An 18,359-nucleotide genomic window follows, 5' to 3' on the forward strand; every position below is an offset into this window, starting at 1 on the left:
ATCTCAGGGATACGATAGGGATCCCACTGCCCATGGTATTTACACTGACTATTCTTCTTTCTTCGGGTACGGCCAGGACATTCCTTTCGGGGGACCGGCGGGGGGGAGTTTTCACGCTGATTATTTTAGTGGTAGCTCTTCTGGTGCAGGTGGTGCAGGTGGCAGTGGAGGTGCGGGTTTTGGCTCGATGGATGAGGATGATCATGACTAGCTATGCTGGGCTAGTTCCCAAGCCAATGAGGACATTGTCTGATTCTGGCTTGGGGGAGATCTTGATTTGGTATATTTCTGTTTCCCTTTTATTTTATTTTTGGTGTATTTTCTTAGGTTAGATTTCTTGCTTTCTAGGTTAGTTTTTATTGCTTTCTTATATATGATAAAAATACAAAAAAATTGAAAAATAAAAAAAAAATCCAAAAATACGTTCCAATGAATTGTAAATTATGCTTCCCTGTGCCCCTTACTTGAGAAAATTGTTTTGATTCTTGGTATTTGATGATAAGCATTGTGGATTAGTTGATCATGATTTGATGTTTGATTGCCTTGAAACCTTAACATGCGTCAATTTTGTCCAACTACTTGTGAATATAGTGCTTGACTAGTTGATTTGGTAAGGAATGTGTGATAGTTCCATAGTTCCTGGTATGTCAATGAATTTGAGTATTTGTTTGCAACTATTAGTAATATTTATATGATTCATTATTATGCACATTGTGGAGGACAAAGGCATTTGTTCTTTTAGGCAGCCTCCAGACATTGTAGATACATTTGTTCCCTTCTTGCTACCCATGTTTTTGCCTTGACTTTTTGTTGTTTATTAGCCGCATTACAAGCCTATTTTTCCCCATTGGTTACTAGTCCCAAGCTTGGCTTGGGGGAGCTATTGGTGAGTGAGGTGTGGGAGTTTGTAGTGTGCTTATTATTTGCACAATTTGGGTGGGATTTGAGAAGTTGTTTTGTTGTTGATCACGTTTATTTTTGATGAGTTTGAGAGTTATATTTTCTTGAAAAAATAAAGCATGATATTATGAAGAAAAAAAAAGAGAAGTTCAAGAAAAAAATGTGAAAAAATAAGTGAACTTCGAAAGAAAAAAAAAATGTTCAAATGTTCTAGTTGGAGGTTGATCAAAGAAAATAATAGAGCCTCAATGAAAAATTCAAGTTTGAAAATAAAGTTTGTTTATTCACTCTACTTCTTCATTATTATATCTTATGAGTGAAATTGTAAGAGTTGGGTTTATTTATTATGATTGGAGTATATTTGGTTGATGGTAGAGTTGGTTATGTAGGAGATGTATGATCATTATTTATTTTGATCATGGGTTTTATTAGGACATGGCTCCTTTAAGCATATCTTTTCTCTCACTTATTCCCAAATTTATCCTACCCTTTACCCTAGCCTTACATTACAAGCTTTAAAGACCTTCCGACCTTTGTGCATAGAATTGTATGAATGTGAAAGTGTTGTTTATCAATGCAAGTTATGATTTGACATATTTCGAGTCGACTAGTAGGATTGAGCGTTCATTGTTTTATACACACGAGAGTGTGAGTTAGGAGGGCATTGTTCACATAAAGGGGTTGGATGGAGAGCGATCGAGTACATCTTTTACTCGCCACATAAATGAGAGTTGAGTGTGTGAGCACTAGTCTTGAATTCTATATGCTCTTGTGGTTTGCTCTGTTTGACAATTGTTAGGGAGATTGGTAATTAGATGGATTTGATTGGTTGACTTTGAAGCATGTTTATTTGATTTACCCTGGATCGTTTGTGCTTGATTTTTGCTTTTTGGGGTGAAGCATATTTATTGATTCATTGATGAGATCTTTGCTTAGGGACAAGCAAAGGTTTGGCTTGGGGGAGTTTGATGTGTCTATTTTATATAGTATTTTACCCCCGTCCCTTGGTCATAATTAGTAGTGTTTTTGGCTCTTTAGAGCCACTTTTATTACTAATTGGTGTTTTCTAGTGTTTTCGTACATTTGGTTTACTTTTGCAGGGATTTTATGCTTTTGGAGTATTTTCCCGAGATATTTTGGAGCAATCACGAACATTGGAGAAGCACGACCAGATTTTATAGCCCAGGGCCGGTTAGAGCCATCGAACCGGTGATTAAGGGCTCGGTATAGGTGATACCGGGACATTTGGACCGAGTATTCAAGACCGGAAGAGGAAACCCAGATTGGCCCGAAGTATTGGAGCTCAATCATAGTCCAAATAGTGGCCCAAGTGAGCCGCCCGACCAAAGAGGCTGGTGCCCAGAGGCGCGCCCGGCCGGGCGGGAGAAGTTAAGGCTGGCGCCCGGTGACGCGCCCGGCCGGGCGCGAGATTAGTATTAGATATAAAAAGGCACGCCCGATCGGGCGGTGCCTCGCCCGATCGGGCGCGTGTTTTGATGAGGAGACGATTAACGTCGTTTTAGTTTTTTTTAGTTTAGGATTTGTACGGAGTATAAATACTCCTCCGTAATACGATTTTAGGATCTCTACTCTCTCTTCTTCTTTTTACTTTTTCTTTACCCTCTTAGTTGTTCTCTTAGATTTCTTTCTCTAAAACCTTTGTTCTTAATCTACTCTTAATTCCAGATTTTTTTTTTTTTTTTGCAACGATTTCTCTTCTCTTAATCTTAGTTGTTTATTTTATTCCTTTCATCATGTCTTTCTTTATTGCTTTGATTAGTTTAGTTTTCACTATGTGTGAGTAGTTCTATTTCTAGGGTTTATGGGGATCCATAAATAATATGAAGGGGTAATTTATTGTTGTTGATTATCCATGCTAGATTAATTTCCTTTTGATTGAATTAATGCTCTGTGACTAGATTAGGCCTGATCTTTTATGCATGAGTTTGGCCATATTAATTCGAGATTCGACATATGAGAATTAATGTTTAGGTCTAGTTTCAATAAGCAGGTTAATTTATAAATGGTTAAGTCGAGATTCGAAAGATGAGATTTAATACCGGTAAATTAATTGTGTGATTATAATACGTAGCGAAAGCCCTTTATAATCTGATTGATGTATGCATTGATGAATGATTATAATATTCTACCTTGGAATATTATTTATTGGTGAACCTATGCCCTAGATCCTTTTATATCTTGTTTTCTCCCTAATCTCAATCTTAGTAGTTTAGTTCCTTATTCAAATATAAACTTTGGTTACATCATAATCTAGATTATTTTAGTTAATTAGGAATAGAAAGACTTGTTTCCCTGTGGAGATCGACCCCACTTCCCTATCTGCTTTAGTTAGAGGACTTAGGAATTATTTTTTATTAGGGGATACGAATTTACCCTGTCACATATATATACAAAAAATACCCTTATGTTAAATCATACAATGTCCTCATTGGCTTAAAGGGAAGCTAGTAATCCAAGTGACTACCCCTCCTCATCATAATCGTAGCCACCACCATCCCAAGCATTGCAATGCATCACCTTGGTACAATTTTGGGCAAAAAAGAAACAAAGTGTTAGTAGGAAAAAAGGCAAAAACGAGTCAGGTTCACTATTTTACTCATAACGTTATTTACACAAATTATAATGCAGTGATTCTAATTGCATTGGAAAGTACACTTGAAGAGCTTTCTAACGATAGGTCACACACAGAATTTGGTTGATAATCGCAAAAGTTAAGGTGCTTTGAAGTTGTCCAGTTTTGTTGTTGCGGTTCCGCACACAACCAAGCGAGCTTAGCCCGGTCGGGCCCCTATATGGAGTCGGAATTGGTGGGTCTTGCCTACTCGATGCACAAGACTTATTTTCCTCTTCGATTGTCTTTGTTTTTTCTCAATTTAATTACGGGTCAATTATTATATTAAATGTGATTTAACAATATAGAATCATTAAAAGTTGTTTAATTTGCTCCAAATTATCCATCAAAAGATCCGATTTTTGCCCTAATTAACTCGAAAATTTCGAAACCCCTAACCCTAGTTTCGAAAATTTCGATACCCTAAACCCTAATTTGTGTTTTGGTTTTGATTTAATTTGATAGTTATGTAATTAATGATTTTAACCTATTTGATTCCATGATAAATTATGGATTTTCATGATCAAATTGTTTAATTTAAGAGTTAAATTAAATTGGGGATTATTTTCATGAAGAACCCTAATTTCAAGATTGAATATGATTTAATTTTGAAATTAAAAAGGCCCACCTTAAGTTAATTTATTTTTAACAAAAATTGTTTTGTTTTAATTAAAATCGAAAATAAAAATAAAATAAAATAAAATAAAATAAAAAAAGAGGGCTTTAGCAGCAGCAATTGCGGCTGGGTGGCAATGCCACGGCGGCTGCCGCTGCAAGTGGTCCGGAGGGAGGGGCGAGGCGGGGCAGTAACTCGGGTCAGTGAGTGCAGCAACAGCAGCACCGTGCAACAGTTGCGCGGCACTGTTGCTAGGTGTACGACCACCTTAGCTGGCTTCGGCTGGTGTGGTGGCTGGCGCATGTTTTTTCAAAAAAAATATATATATATTTTCTGGATAAAAATCAGATTTCAAAATTTAAAATTAGTTTTGATTTTGAAAAGATAATTACCAAAATTAAAGTTTTTAATTTTGTTAAGTTTGGATGATTTTGGAGCAAAAGATTACTAGAATGCCCATACTACCCCTTTAGGTTAGTCTATTACAATACCGGCCCCCTTAACTTCCACCTTGTCCTCAAGGTGGATAATAATCAGGTGCTATAGCTCGGCATCGATACTGAAGGTCATCAAGCCACCACTCCAGGCGTCCAAAACAAAGCAACACTAGCAGAATGTGTCGTAAAATGTAGGGGTTGTAGGTTGTAGTTGATGTAGGAGGGAAAATTGAAAAGGAATTTTGGTCTAAACAATTGGGTTTACAGATTTGTGTAGTGGGCTCAAGGTATGAATAATAGTAATAGTTGTAGGTTTTAAGGATCTAGGATGGAAAAATGGGGTTATGACTTATGAGTAGTGGACACACAATTGGGCTTTAAGTCAGTAGGCCTAAAAATTTGCCAGACCTCAGTAAAGGAATTAAGAGTGGGTAAATTGGGAGAAATAGAATCACGTGCCACCAAATACCAAAATTCTGCATGGTCAACACTTCTGTCAGCATATTTTGCCATGTCCCCACTCCTCGTAAACACAAATTTACCCTTAATAACAAAAGCTATAACTGGCTTCCTCTCCAAACTAAAGCTTACTCAGTCAAATACCTTTTCAACTTTTTTCTAGGATGCTTCTGGAACCCACAAAATATCCACCACTCATTCATCCCACCACCTGCAAAGTACCCCAATCCACTTTCGAACAAGCCACCTCCGACCAAGTGACCACCACCAGTAAACCCATCGGAAAAATCGCCACTCTTTGCCTTTTCTTTACCTTGCAGCTCATAGTTCATATTCGTATGACCACCACCAATCCCTTGGTCACACGCCCTACACCAACATCCCGGGCCACCACCTGACCCACTTGCGGCTGACCCGCATTTCACGAAGTCAGCTCTGTCTCTGTCAGGCCATCACTAGCGGCGGTCTCACCACCACTCTCAACTTTTCCGGTTAAAGCTCTTGAACCACCGCCAGATCCACTACTATTGGCGCCACCCTTCTCAAAAAATCCTCCTATTCCATTGCTTACAAACACATCAACCTCAGCCCTTCGTACGGTCCAAAGAACCACCTCCGATTCGACATCGACTCCACCGTGACCCCCACCAGCAAAACCACCAGAGAAATCACCACCCTTTCTTGCGACCAACGGTGGCGAAAAGTCTATTTCAGACCTGCTTCGGCCATCTCCATCTCCCTCAAATGGTGGGTTTGCTTGTGAAATCACCACCAAGGCCACCTTCGAAAACACTCACCTCACCACCAAAATCACTAGTATAGATTAACCCACCAGTCATCTCACCTCGCTTATCAGGTCCACCGTCCACCACCAGATTCGCCGGCGACTCCAGCTTGCCCTTCACCGACACCAAAGCACACCAAAGCACTGAAGGAAACTTCAGTTGGGTTGTCTGTGAAACCTTCCTCACCCTTCCTCTCCGTGCCCACAATTGCAACGCCTCTCTTCTCCTCGGCCCTCTCCCGTTCCGCTGCCATTGCTTGGGCAACCGCCACTTCCACCATTGCCCTAATGGATTCTTTCTCTAGTAATCCCTAAGATTTCTCACTCACTCCTTTCCTTCTTATTTGGTAGCCACAACCCTGAATTTCGAAGCAGCTAAGTCTTTAGTTCTTGCCAATCACGAAATGGTTGCCATCGGTGTTCACATTCAAACCACTGCAATGCTTTGCCATCAAGTCCAATGATGGCAGCCTTCAATTTTGTCTCCTCATTCAGCTGGAAAAAATGGAGGAGTCCTCAAGTTGAAGGACCCAATCTTCAAGATTTCTTCCATTGAACTCTGGAAGTTGAAGCTCACATCGGACTCTTTGCTCTTCCTTAAGATCTGAAATTCCCTGTTCTCTCTTGCTAGAAATGCGTGCATACTCATAACAAATACATTTCTGCATCAGTTGCGTTACACTCTTCAAAGATCATTTTTTTTTTAACTTTTAAAGGTTTTCGGAGTGGTGGTTTCCGGCAAGTCGAACCACCAGGAACGACGCTCTGATACCAATTGTAATGAACTGACTTTTTGGGATTATATTTTTGATTTAATAATGCAAATAAATAAAGATTAAAGATTGGATTTTAATTGATAATGGTTGAATGGTTACAAAAGATAGGATAATAGCTTAAGGCTATCAATCTTCAAAAGTGAGTTTAGCTCACAACTCTCCAAGGAGTGACTTGAGGTCACAACTCTCAACAAGTTTCATCCAATTATTGCCTAATCTCTTTCTTTCCCCTTACCTCTCCATTTATACTAAGGGCTATTAACCCTACTAAACTAATATTACTAGAATGCCCATACTACCCCTCTAGGTTAGTCTATTACATGGTCATGAATTATATGTGATATAATCTAATTGCAGTAAATAATCAAAATATGAGATATTTAGGAATCATGTTTCCTTAATTGTGAACATTCAATGTTGTAGTTTAGGAAAACATAATGAGTGATTTATTATGTGGCACTTTATAATATATGATATTATTTATTGCTATATGTAGACTAGTTAGGCCCATAGATTCTAAATACGATCTGCACATCGTTTCGGATTTTTGTAATCTAAATACGGTCTACGTAACGTTAAGTATTTTTTGTAATTTATTTCATTTTATTTAAGTAGTAGATAGAATAGAATAATATTACAGGTTGCAATTGATCTAAGAAGCCAATGGAGTGGAGGCCCAAAGGAACAAATGGATGAGATCCATGAAGATTCAAGTGGGAGCCTTTATTACTTTATTAGTTTTCTTAAGATTAAGGGGCCATACTATGTCATATTTTATTTATGCATTAGTAGATTATGCATGATAGATTATATTTATGTTGCTTGATGATTCGATAGAGTTCACTAAATAATCACAACATAATAAATTTAGGTCCTAGTAATATTGAGGCTTGTTTTTCCAATTAAAAACTCAATGAAACCTTTGATCTATATGATAGGTCATGCCAAAGCTGGGTGTCATACTATATCTTGGAGAAGTTGGGGTAAATCAAATTTCACAATTTTAAATGATTATAATCAACAAGGTTACCTAAAGAGTTTAGAACCTTGAAACAAAGGGTAATAATTAAAACATGTGATGATTAATTATTCAACCAAGAATTACAAGAGTTGTAATCAGTAAAGAGTTTACTCACCTTGAAAATGTAAAGGTTGATGGTAGGGTCGATCAATTATTGCACAAATAAAGGATCTTGGAATCACTTAATTAAAATTGGGATTAATTAATTGAATAAAGTGTTTTAAAGTTACCAAAATTAAATCAACTTATGGTACTTTAAAATTATTAAACATAATTATTGAACTTTGCCTCGTTTTGTTTTTGTTTGTAGATGAATAACCTTAACAACACTATTTTGCCAACGAAACTAAAATTAAGGCTGAATCTCATAAACTTGCTGAGAAATGTTCTTAAAAGCCAAAAGCTTGAAGCTCGTTTATACATAACCATTGAGAGCAGGTAGGTATACTGTTGGTTTTACTCCAGAAAGACCTGCGAAAGATGTTTCGGATGCAGCGAAAATCAGGAATCTCATTTTAGAATCTATTCCAACTTGTTGGAAAAGAAGGTTCAGGCACTAAGAATTGACCAACTTGCATGAATGTCTTCGTGTCATCTCTCCAGGTGGCATTGGGGCATTAGGAAGTGGAGGCATCAATGACCATAATGTAAGAGAGGTCGTTAGTTCGATCCCTCATATTTAACTACTCCTGGACTCACAGTGTAAGGTATGAGACTTACAATATTCATTGTAAGATAATGGCTAAGAAACTCATGCCTGGTTAGTTAGTTAGGACCCATGTCAATGAACCGGTTAATTTGGATATCCTTGGGAGACCTTTCGATGATGACTCTGCGCATGATACTATCTTGTTCTCACTCCACGGTGGATTTGATATAGTCAAGCTCATTCATAATGATGAGGGCTCGACAGTGACTTTAGCCTGTCAAGCGCATTCAGAAATTACACAAGGATGGACTTCTTTCTTCATTTAATTATGAATCATTTGAAAATTATGAGTCATGCTTGCTTGGAAAAATGACTAAGTCACCCTTCACGGGTATAGGTGAAAGAGCTAGTGACCTTTTCGGACTCATACATACAGATGTGTGTGGTCCAATGAGTTCAAAAGCTAGGGGTGGATTTAGTTACTTCATTACTTTCATGGATGATTTAAGTAGGTTTGGTTACATTTACTTAATGAAGAACAAGTCGAAAGCCTTTGAAAAGTTCAAAGAATTCCAGAATGAAGTACAAAACCAGCTTGGGAAAAAAAATAAAGCATTACGATTTGATCGTGGTGGTGAATATTTGACCCAAGAATTTGATGAACATCAGATTAATTGTGGAATACTTTCACAATTAACTCCTCCCGGGACGCCTCAATTAAATGGTGTGTCAGAAAGGAGGAATATGACCCTACTAGACATGGTTCGGTCCATGATGAGCTTTACTGATCTTCACATATCATTTTGTGGATATGCAATAGAAACAGCTGCTAGAGTATTAAACAGAAGCCCGTCTAAAGCAATTGAGAAGACACCATATGAGTTATGGACTGGAAAGTTCCAAAACTGTCTTATCTCAAGATTTGGGGTTGTGAAGCCTATCTAAAACGTTTACAAGGCGATAAACTACATCCTAAATCAAACAAATGTTTCTTCATGGGTTATCCCAAAGAAACAAAAGGGTATTACTTCCACAATCGCAAAGATAACAAAGTGTTTGTTGCTCGCGATGGTATCTTTATAAAAAAAGGAATTCATCTCTAGAAAGCCAAGTGGGAGTCACGTAGTTCTCGAAGAAATTTGAGACGAGCAACAAACGGAAGTGGATAACACCACATCAAAGCAAGGGCGCATGATTCGAATAATCATGCGTCGGAGCAAGCTAATTCGACTAGCGAAACTCCTATCGTCCCACTTAAATCTAATTCATGCGATAATCTTCAAAGAGTTAGAGAGAACATTTCTAATGTTGCTCCTACCCCACGTAGGTCTGTCAGAATAAAAAACAAACAGTTTGTTGAGGTTCTGTTAACTTAGGAATCTGAAATCTTCCTATTGGAGAATGAGGAACCCACAACCTACAAGCAAGCTTTGGCGAGCCCCAACTTAGATAAATGGCTTGAGGCCATGAAGTCCGATATGAAATCGATGTCTGAAAATGCTGTGTGGACCCTATTAGACTTGCCTAATGGGGCAAAACCTATTGGTTGCAAGTGGGTTTACAAGATTAAAACAGACAAGAATGGAAATGCCTACATCCATAAAGCAAGATTGGTTGCGAAAGGGTACAGACAAATTCATGGTATTGACTATGATGAAACCTTTTCCCCAATACCTATGCTTAAGTCCATTCGGATTCTTCTAGCGATTTTTGCATTTTTCGATTACGAAATTTGGCAAATGGATGTTAAAACCGCCTTCTTGAATGGGTTTTTGACGGAGGAAGTGTATATAACGCAACCTGAGGGTTTTGAAGATCCAGAAAATCCTGGAAAGGTATGCAAGCTTCAGAAATCCATTTATGAATTGAAGCAAGCATTGAGGAGTTGGAACATTCGTTTCGATGAGGCAATCAAACAATTTGATTTTCTCGAGAGCGAAGAGGAACCTTGTGTATACAAGAAATCCAGTGAGAGCAGCGTGGTTTTCTTAGTCTTGTATGTGGATGACATACTACTCATGGGAAATGACATACCAATGCTTGAGTCAGTAAGGAATGGTTGAAGAGTTGTTTCTCCGTGAAGGACTTAGGTGAGGCCGAATACATATTGGGGATCAAGATCCATCGAGACAGATCTCGAAGGATGATTAGACTAAGTCGAGAGACTTACATTGATAAGGTTCTTGATAGGTTTTTCATGAAAGATTCTAAGAGAGGATTTCTCCTCATGTCTCATGGCGTTACGCTCAGTAAATAGTGCCCAGAAGAGATGAGACGCATGGTTGACAAACCTTATGCTTCAGCAATAGGGTCAATCATGTATGCCATGATATGTACAAGGCCAGATGTTGCATATGCTCTAAGTATGTGTAGCAAGTTTCGGGCAAATCCAGGAGAAGCACACTGGGTAGCTGCCAAAAACATCCTTAAGTACTTGAGAAGAACTAAAGGAATGTTTCTAGTTTATGGTGGTGAAGATGAGTTGGTTGTCAAAGGATATACCAAACAGACAAAGATGATTACAGATCACAATCTGGGTACATTTTCTGTGAGAAAGGAGGAGCAGTGAGCCAGCCGGAAGAGTTCGAAGCAAAGCACTGTCGCAGACTCTACGACAGAAAGGAGAAGCAGCTAAGGAAGCAGTTTGGATTAAGAAGTTCCTAACTGAGGTGGGCATTGTACCAAGTGCTCAAATGGGAATCGAGTTGTACTGTGACAGCGACGACACCATTGCTCAATCAAAGGAGCATAGGTCACATTTCAAATACAAACACGTTGAGAGGAAATATTACCTCATTCGAGAGATCGTTGGCAAAGGAGATGTCAAGATGTGCAAAGTTCATACGGATGTGCAAAGTTCATACAGATTAGAATATTGCTGATCCATTAACTGAACCCCTTCCATTACCTAAGCATGAGAAACATGCTAGTGAAGCTAGATTGGGGCTTATGATGTAATTTAAGTTGTATTTGTTTTTGAGAAAAACTCATTACATATGTAATACATTCATTTGCAGAATTATGTTTAATCAGAATTTTATTTTTTCTCTTATTTAATTATGGTTTTTGACATTAAATAAAATGTCCAAAATAATTATGATGGATTGAATGAAACCCCACAGGTGAACAAAATCCATATCTTATTTAAGTTCCTAGTTCGGAATCATTAAATCGGACATAAATGATTTCATAAATTGGACTAGCATGTAAGGTTGATTGGATAACACAGTTTCATGGGCTATAGGGGCATAGTGATAATGCTCGGTCAATCACATGGATATGCATGAATGATGCATGATCGAACTATAGACCCACTTTGAAGTTCAAGTATAGAGCTTCCGGATATATTAGTGGATTCCTTTCACACGAGTAAAACATTGATTCCATTCAATGATTGATTTAACTATGACACACTCAAACGTCTAGCCTGGAGATTATAAAGGGTGTTTCCTGGTTACTTCATGAGTTGAGTGGGAGCCTTGGTTGCCACAAGATTGGATTGAGTCTACATATTTAATTAGGGATGTGTCTTGGCCCCTTGAAGAGGGAGAATTCAGAAAATGCATGGCCGTGCTCAAATGGATTACATAGAAATCATTTGTTTTGCAATTCTAACTCAGATTTCAAGAAAAGATTTGTAGGTTAATATGATCATGACATGAGATGCAATCATATTATCAAATCGACACACATTGGCTTAAGGAATTTGAATATTACGCACTTGTCACGGACAAGTGGGAGATTGAAGGAGTTATGTCTTCGATTAGTACAATTACTAGATATATCAAGGATCACGATTATGGAGATAATTAGTTTATTCTATAAGGTTGTCAATGTTTGTTGCTAGATATGACAATTGATCTTCGGGCTAATTAAATGGCCCAAAGCCTTAAAAAATAGATCATACATGGTCACACACAAGAGTATTGGGTTAAACAAGTTAGAGGCCCATTATTGAGCCTCATGAGTTTATGACATACCATATTAATAGTTGGGCTATGATAGTTAGAAGAGTCTAATAGGTTTTGGGCTTGACATGGATTTATTTAGAGATGTGATCTATAAATATAATCCATGCCTAGGGGTGCAAGACAGAACAATTAACACACAGTGAATTGTCAATCAAGCAACCAAGGTTCCCAAAACCCTAATTCTCTCTCTCTCCCACACGGCCCTCTCTCTCTCTCCTCCCTTGACCGTACGGCCACCCCTCAAGGTGGTGCGTGTGGTGGTTGTTCGGGTGGTACGTGGTGTGCTCGTGACTCATATCTCCGTTGAAGGTTGATTGAAGTGTTCGGTCACGAGTAACTAGCATTAGTGGATGTTTAACCCGTGCTCGTGGACTTAGTAGAGGAATCACACGTGGAGTTCTTGTTCTCCTTATTGTTTTTGCTCGATCATACGTGGAATCACGCTTCAAAGGTATAATTCTTACTTCTTTATGTGTTATGCAATGATCTTTTGTTTAGGTGCTTTATGAATGTGATTCATGTCTATTCCGCGATTAGTACCTATAAACTCCTACAATTATAACTTTTGTATCCAAATTTCTTCCATTATTGATCAAAGACTCAAGCTTTTATCTTTAAAATTTCTTGTTCAATAGAACTATGATCTGAAAATCCTAGTCTATTACACACTATAAAACACGGTTCCTTTGATTAAAAGGAGACTTCCTAAACAATGACAAAAATCTGAAATCATGAAGTAGATCTTGTTGTCTAACAATCATAACTTTGAAATAAAAGAGAAGGGTGACATGACAAATACCTCGATTATCTTCCCAAATTGAGAAAACTCTTCATATAGCAAATTTTTCAACTCTGAAAAAACCCATTATAGTAGAATTAAAAGCATAAGCAAGCAGAAGAATAGAGAAAGGTGAAGAGATTTAAGGCAAAACTTAAATACCAGTGAGTTTGATTCTTTCATTGAGATTGTTGATGTAGATAGTTAGATTACGAAGAACAACACTTCCAGTGTTTGCGACTTCTGTCACGGCCATACAGCTTTGAGCTCGCACTTTCTGTGTAGTGTGATTGCAGTCGTGAGACACTACTATAGCCTCTACGCAAACTAACATAGAAATGAAGTTTGGAAAGACAGAGTTAACATCCCTCATCTCTTGATTAGGAAAAGGTAGCTCAGGGAAGAAGGGATCGAGTTTGAGAGAGCAGGAAGCGGTAACTAGGGTTTTCCTGATAAAGAGAGGGAAGCAAATTTTCTATTTCAGTTAATTCAAATGTTGCGGCCATAGGAAAAGTGGAGCATTTTACTCAAATGCTAAGAATTTTTTCATTCGGAGCATTTGAGAAACATTTTTTTTTTTAGTCTATGTTATTAAATCCTGCATTCTTTCACCCAAAAAAAATGTAGCAAATGAGATTTGCCTCTAATTCCCTACAATAATGGTATTCTTCTAAAATATAAATTGAAGGATATATAAAAAGCCCTCCACCCTCTAATACTAGACACTCCAAACTCTAAAGGGCATCAAGAAAAGTTACAAGGTGGCAAGGATAAGAACTTGATATAGAAATAAGGGAGTGGTTGACTTGATAAAAAGGAATCAAACGAATTACAAAATTATATTATAAAAAAAATAAAAAAAAAAAGATAAAAAAAAAAATCTACATACTACAAAAGTAAAAAAGTGCATAATAAATCTAGCAATAAATTGAAGAAATTGAGGGATGAATTTGATATAGTATCAAGCTCACCCCTAAACTCAGTCAATTCCATTCTATAATACCCAATCAAATACCACTAAAGAAGCTTCCCTTCAACCTAATTCTTCTTTGAAATAATTCTTAATTGAAAACTAAATTCATTTCAAAACCTGACATTAAGATAGGAGAAATGTCTGGCGTGTATACTTTTTAAATTTGAATAAGAGCCTTACATTATTGCAATTGAGTCTTAATCATTAGTCCATTGGAGTCCATATCCACCGCTATTCACATAATAATTAATGGAACCTAGTTCAAGGGAATTCCCAAACCCCTTCTCCTCTAAAGAGACTATCTCATTCCTTTCAATAGACAGGTGAGCCTTGCTCAGTGCGAGATAGTGAATTTTGACAGGTCGTGAAAGTAAAAAAAAGACCATGTGACACAAGAGAGGCATTATAAGCTAAGATAGTAAAAATCAAGTATATTTACCATAAAATCCAGATAGGAGCTGCTGCACTGAATCTGATAGAGTAACACGGAGTATTGAATTAGGTCTTAGTCCCAACAGTGGAACACTAAGCATCCTTCACCAGCTCTAACATTAATATCTCTCAGAAATCCACGTTCTCATAGCTGTTTGATTGGTGAAAATAACTATATTGACAACACATGCCGTGTTATTAAGAACAGGTGTATAGCTTCACTGCACCATCACCAGCAAAATTAGATTAGATTAGACATTGATCTTTAAAGTTCTATACATAAAAAAGGAACAGGTGAATCAAACCATGTTATTGACATGAAGCACGATATCCTTGGTAAGTTGGTATATATAATGAAAAAGGATGAGATGAATCAAATCTTTTTCTCATCTCACCTCAATCGTAACCCAAAACTGTTACAGCAATCTTCATATTTGCAGCCTCCTCTTCTATAATTATACTAATATGCACATACTTTTAGTTTACAAGTGTGGCAGTACAAACATAAAGGGAACACACAAATTGATTCCATATTGCCAATAGACCATTTTTATCCTTAAGGGTGCTTTTCTGATGCGATGTCAAACCAACGTGCACCAAGAGTCTTTAAGTCCCAAACAATTTCAGATATCTCATTTTGGGGTAGACTTAGACCTTGAGTCTTGATTGACTTAAGTAGTTCAGAAAAGAATTTAGGATCTTGTAATTTGATGTATTCAAGCAACATTTGTTCATGATCAGGCACCCAAACACGAGGGAATGGAGTATAATCACAGCTGGGGATCAAAGACATGTGAGAAAACTGCACACCTTCAATGGCATCAACAAGACCCAACTTCAGAAGATCTGAGTACTCAGATGCCACATTGTTTCCTTTGCCTCTTAAAGGATGACTGAGGCTTCGGGAAGCTATCTTGTATACCTTGGCACGAGATTTGAGCTTATACCTGGCAGCATATAGCTTGGCTAAAGAGCTGCGGATCACATAAGCACAAAAGCCAACAACTTTTTTACGGTTGTCAGCATATCTATACCAATCAGCCATAGTTTCAAGGAACTTATTCATCTGAGAATTTGTATGAGCTTGGCTGGAATAAAGCATCGGAGTACAGGGCAATGGCTCTGGATCCTCCTCACCCTTTAACAGTTCAAGGCGCCTGAATCGGCGAATACATTGTGGCAAGCTAGCAGTAACCGAAAGCAATGTTCCTACACACTTTTTACTAACAGTTTTACCACCTGTACCTGTGTAATGCAATGTTGGGTATACTACACGATGGCAAATGACATGGTCAAGAAACAAAATTCCCCTACTTACATGCTCAATCTCCACCTTTGAGTAGTCCAACTTTATCCCTAGTTTGCTACTGCAGAAGTCAATCAACTCTTCCCTTATCTTCGCAGCATCCTCCCGGGATCCTCGAATGCCTATCAAAAAATGACCACCATATCGTATATAATCCATTTTTCTTGTTTTTTCCTTCCCACCAGATGGAACAAACTCAGGCCAAGCAGGGTTATGACAACTATCAGTCTTTGAATCCTTCCAAATCGAGTCAAGCATAGACAGCCTAAAAAACTCAACTATTTTCTCCTCCATCATATGATCAAGTATATTTAAACAAACATTAGCAAGAAAAGGACTAAGAATTCCACAATGGCCATAATTCGGCACCTTAGCTGCCTCCTCTGGTGCAAAATTATAGAATGTTCTAAGCCAATAAGGATCCGGTTTTGGCTCATTTGGATTCAAAACCTTCCTACGTTTTTCATCACTCTTTTTTTTCCTCTTCCCCGCCCCTCTCTTCCACTTCCGGCCATCATCAACCTCGAAACAACGTTTCGAAGTCCCTCTAAAGGAAGAACTAATCAAACCTAACACTCTTTTATCCTTCACAACTTCCTCCACACAATGCATAACTAAACCCTTATCAACATTCTCCAAAACCTCACTCAAATCACCTCTCAAATACCAAAGATACCCAGCAAAATTACTCCTAATAGTCCTAATTACAGTATGAGCAGTACGCCCGAGGCGAAAACCGTGTGATTTCGACGAAAATCTAGACTCAAATACAGGTTCAAGAATCAACAACAAAGCCTCCTGAACAACACGGTCTTGAAACGGTGGGTTACTAGAACCCAACAGCTTCTTCAAAGTTGTTTTAGAGGTAAATTCAGTAATGGGTTTTTCAATTGGACTACGAATATACAACTCAGTTTTCATATTCCATTGAAACTGACCTTTAACAACAGCATTACGAAGCGATAGAAGATGATGCAATGTCTGTGAGTGAATGGCGCTTGAGGTAGGAAATGAGCCAGTGAAATGCGCAACAGAACGCTGGTATGCTAAAACCCAGATATCAAATTTGGAAAGAAAGCCTGTAAGATTAGAGAAAGGCTTTGATTTTGGAGTAGAGAAGGATTTTACCCAGATTTCTGAGCAAATTTGAATTGGGTCTTCTTTCATTAGAGCATATGGGTCTTGCTGATTTTGTTGGGGTTGTGAAGGATGATGATTTTGATGATGTGGGTGTGGAGAAAGAGAGGAGAGAGAGTGCAGGGATGAGAAGCGTACCAGTAGAGGATTGCTCGGAAGATGTTTGATGAAAGTCCTCAACGACATGATCGTAGAGAACAAAGGTATAGGACGTTGGAGAAAATTCGAAAATTTATATACTCCCACAATAGTTAGTAAAACCCCTAAGCAGTTAGGTGTAGTTTAGAGCAAGATTATTAGCTATAAGCCTCTAACTCTAAAGTTCTGTTCATATTTACTTATTTTCAGTTCAATTCAACTTCAATCAATTCAATTCAGTTCAGTTCAGTCCAGTTCAGTCCAGTTCAGCTCCAATCAGTTCAGTTTAGCTCATAATTTCTCTCTCTCATAAAATATTCATTTCAACTTAGGCCCTGTTTGATTCACCTTAATTTTGCTGAACTGAAATTATTTTTACTGAACTGAACTTATTTTTACTGAACTAAACTTAATTTTACTGAACTAAAATTATTTTTACTGAACTTAAATTATTTTTACTGAACTGAAATTATTTTTACTGATTTTCTATTATAATTCTTCTTTAAGGAAACTGAATTTTACTGAACTGAAATTAATTTTACTGAACTAAAATTAATTTTACTGAACTGAAATTATTTTTACTGAACTGAAATTATTTTTACTTAATATTATTTTTTTAAGGTGAAGAGAACAGGGTCTTAGTTCAGTTCAGTTCAGCTCCAATCAGTTCTGTTCAGTTCAGTTCAGCTCCAATCAGTTCAGTTCAGTTCAGTTCAGTTCAGCTTAGTTCAGTAAATATGAACATACCCTAAGTCTTAAAATTTGGCATGATAACCAGTAGTTTTCATTTATTTTAAGATAAGACTTCTCCCCTAAAAAAAATAATAAGACTTTGCAAATTTTTATATTAATGTTGTTTTGTCTTAATAAAGTCTAGAAATGGAGTTTTGATTCAAAAAAACATGGATGATGTTAGCTTAGGGTTGAAGAGTTAAATTTTGTTATAGTTTCATGAGCGGAGAGAGTAAGTCATATTTAGTTGCACACACGTCTTTACATGTCTGTGTCTTGTTGGGTATATTTCACAAATTAAGTCACAAATAAGTTATTATTGCTACTTACAATATCTTTGGTCTCAAAGGTTATAATACTTGTCTCTAAGGTCAAGGATTACATTTGTAGTATAAATATCCATCATGTTACTCTTGTTTTGTGCACATGACATAAGATACACAACACATAACACATGTCAAATACCAGAAAGTGTATTGTTCTTGTCCATCTTTTATCTATTTATTTCTCTATATCATTTTGTGCTTTCGCTTGTGCTCCCAATCCCTACATGTCTAACATCGTATCTTAGTTTATACTATAAAATTTGAAGTACTTATTAACACATATCAGTTGTGG

General features: G+C 37.4%; 1 protein-coding gene across 1 annotated transcript; it reads right to left on the minus strand.

Moving 5' to 3' along the window:
- Window positions 1–3,301: 3,301 nt before the first annotated feature.
- On the minus strand, window positions 3,302–17,192 carry LOC110712327 (nuclear intron maturase 1, mitochondrial-like). The gene is made up of 4 exons (XM_021890801.1): window positions 14,824–17,192; window positions 13,186–14,649; window positions 13,045–13,097; window positions 3,302–3,438 (listed from the first exon to the last, which is right to left on the minus strand). The coding sequence occupies exon 1, from the start codon at window positions 17,055–17,057 to the stop codon at window positions 14,985–14,987; it is 2,073 nt and encodes a 690-aa protein (XP_021746493.1). The 5' UTR covers window positions 17,058–17,192; the 3' UTR covers window positions 3,302–3,438; window positions 13,045–13,097; window positions 13,186–14,649; window positions 14,824–14,984.
- Window positions 17,193–18,359: the final 1,167 nt, after the last annotated feature.

The sequence above is a fragment of the Chenopodium quinoa genome, unplaced genomic scaffold (assembly GCF_001683475.1).
Source record: "Chenopodium quinoa cultivar QQ74 unplaced genomic scaffold, ASM168347v1, whole genome shotgun sequence".
In the NCBI taxonomy this organism is placed as follows: Eukaryota; Viridiplantae; Streptophyta; class Magnoliopsida; order Caryophyllales; family Amaranthaceae; genus Chenopodium; species Chenopodium quinoa.

Coding starts and splice junctions, on each gene's coding strand:
- LOC110712327 (XM_021890801.1), bottom strand. CDS start 17,057: ATGTCGTTGAGGACTTTCATCAAACATCTTCCGAGCAATCCTCTACTG.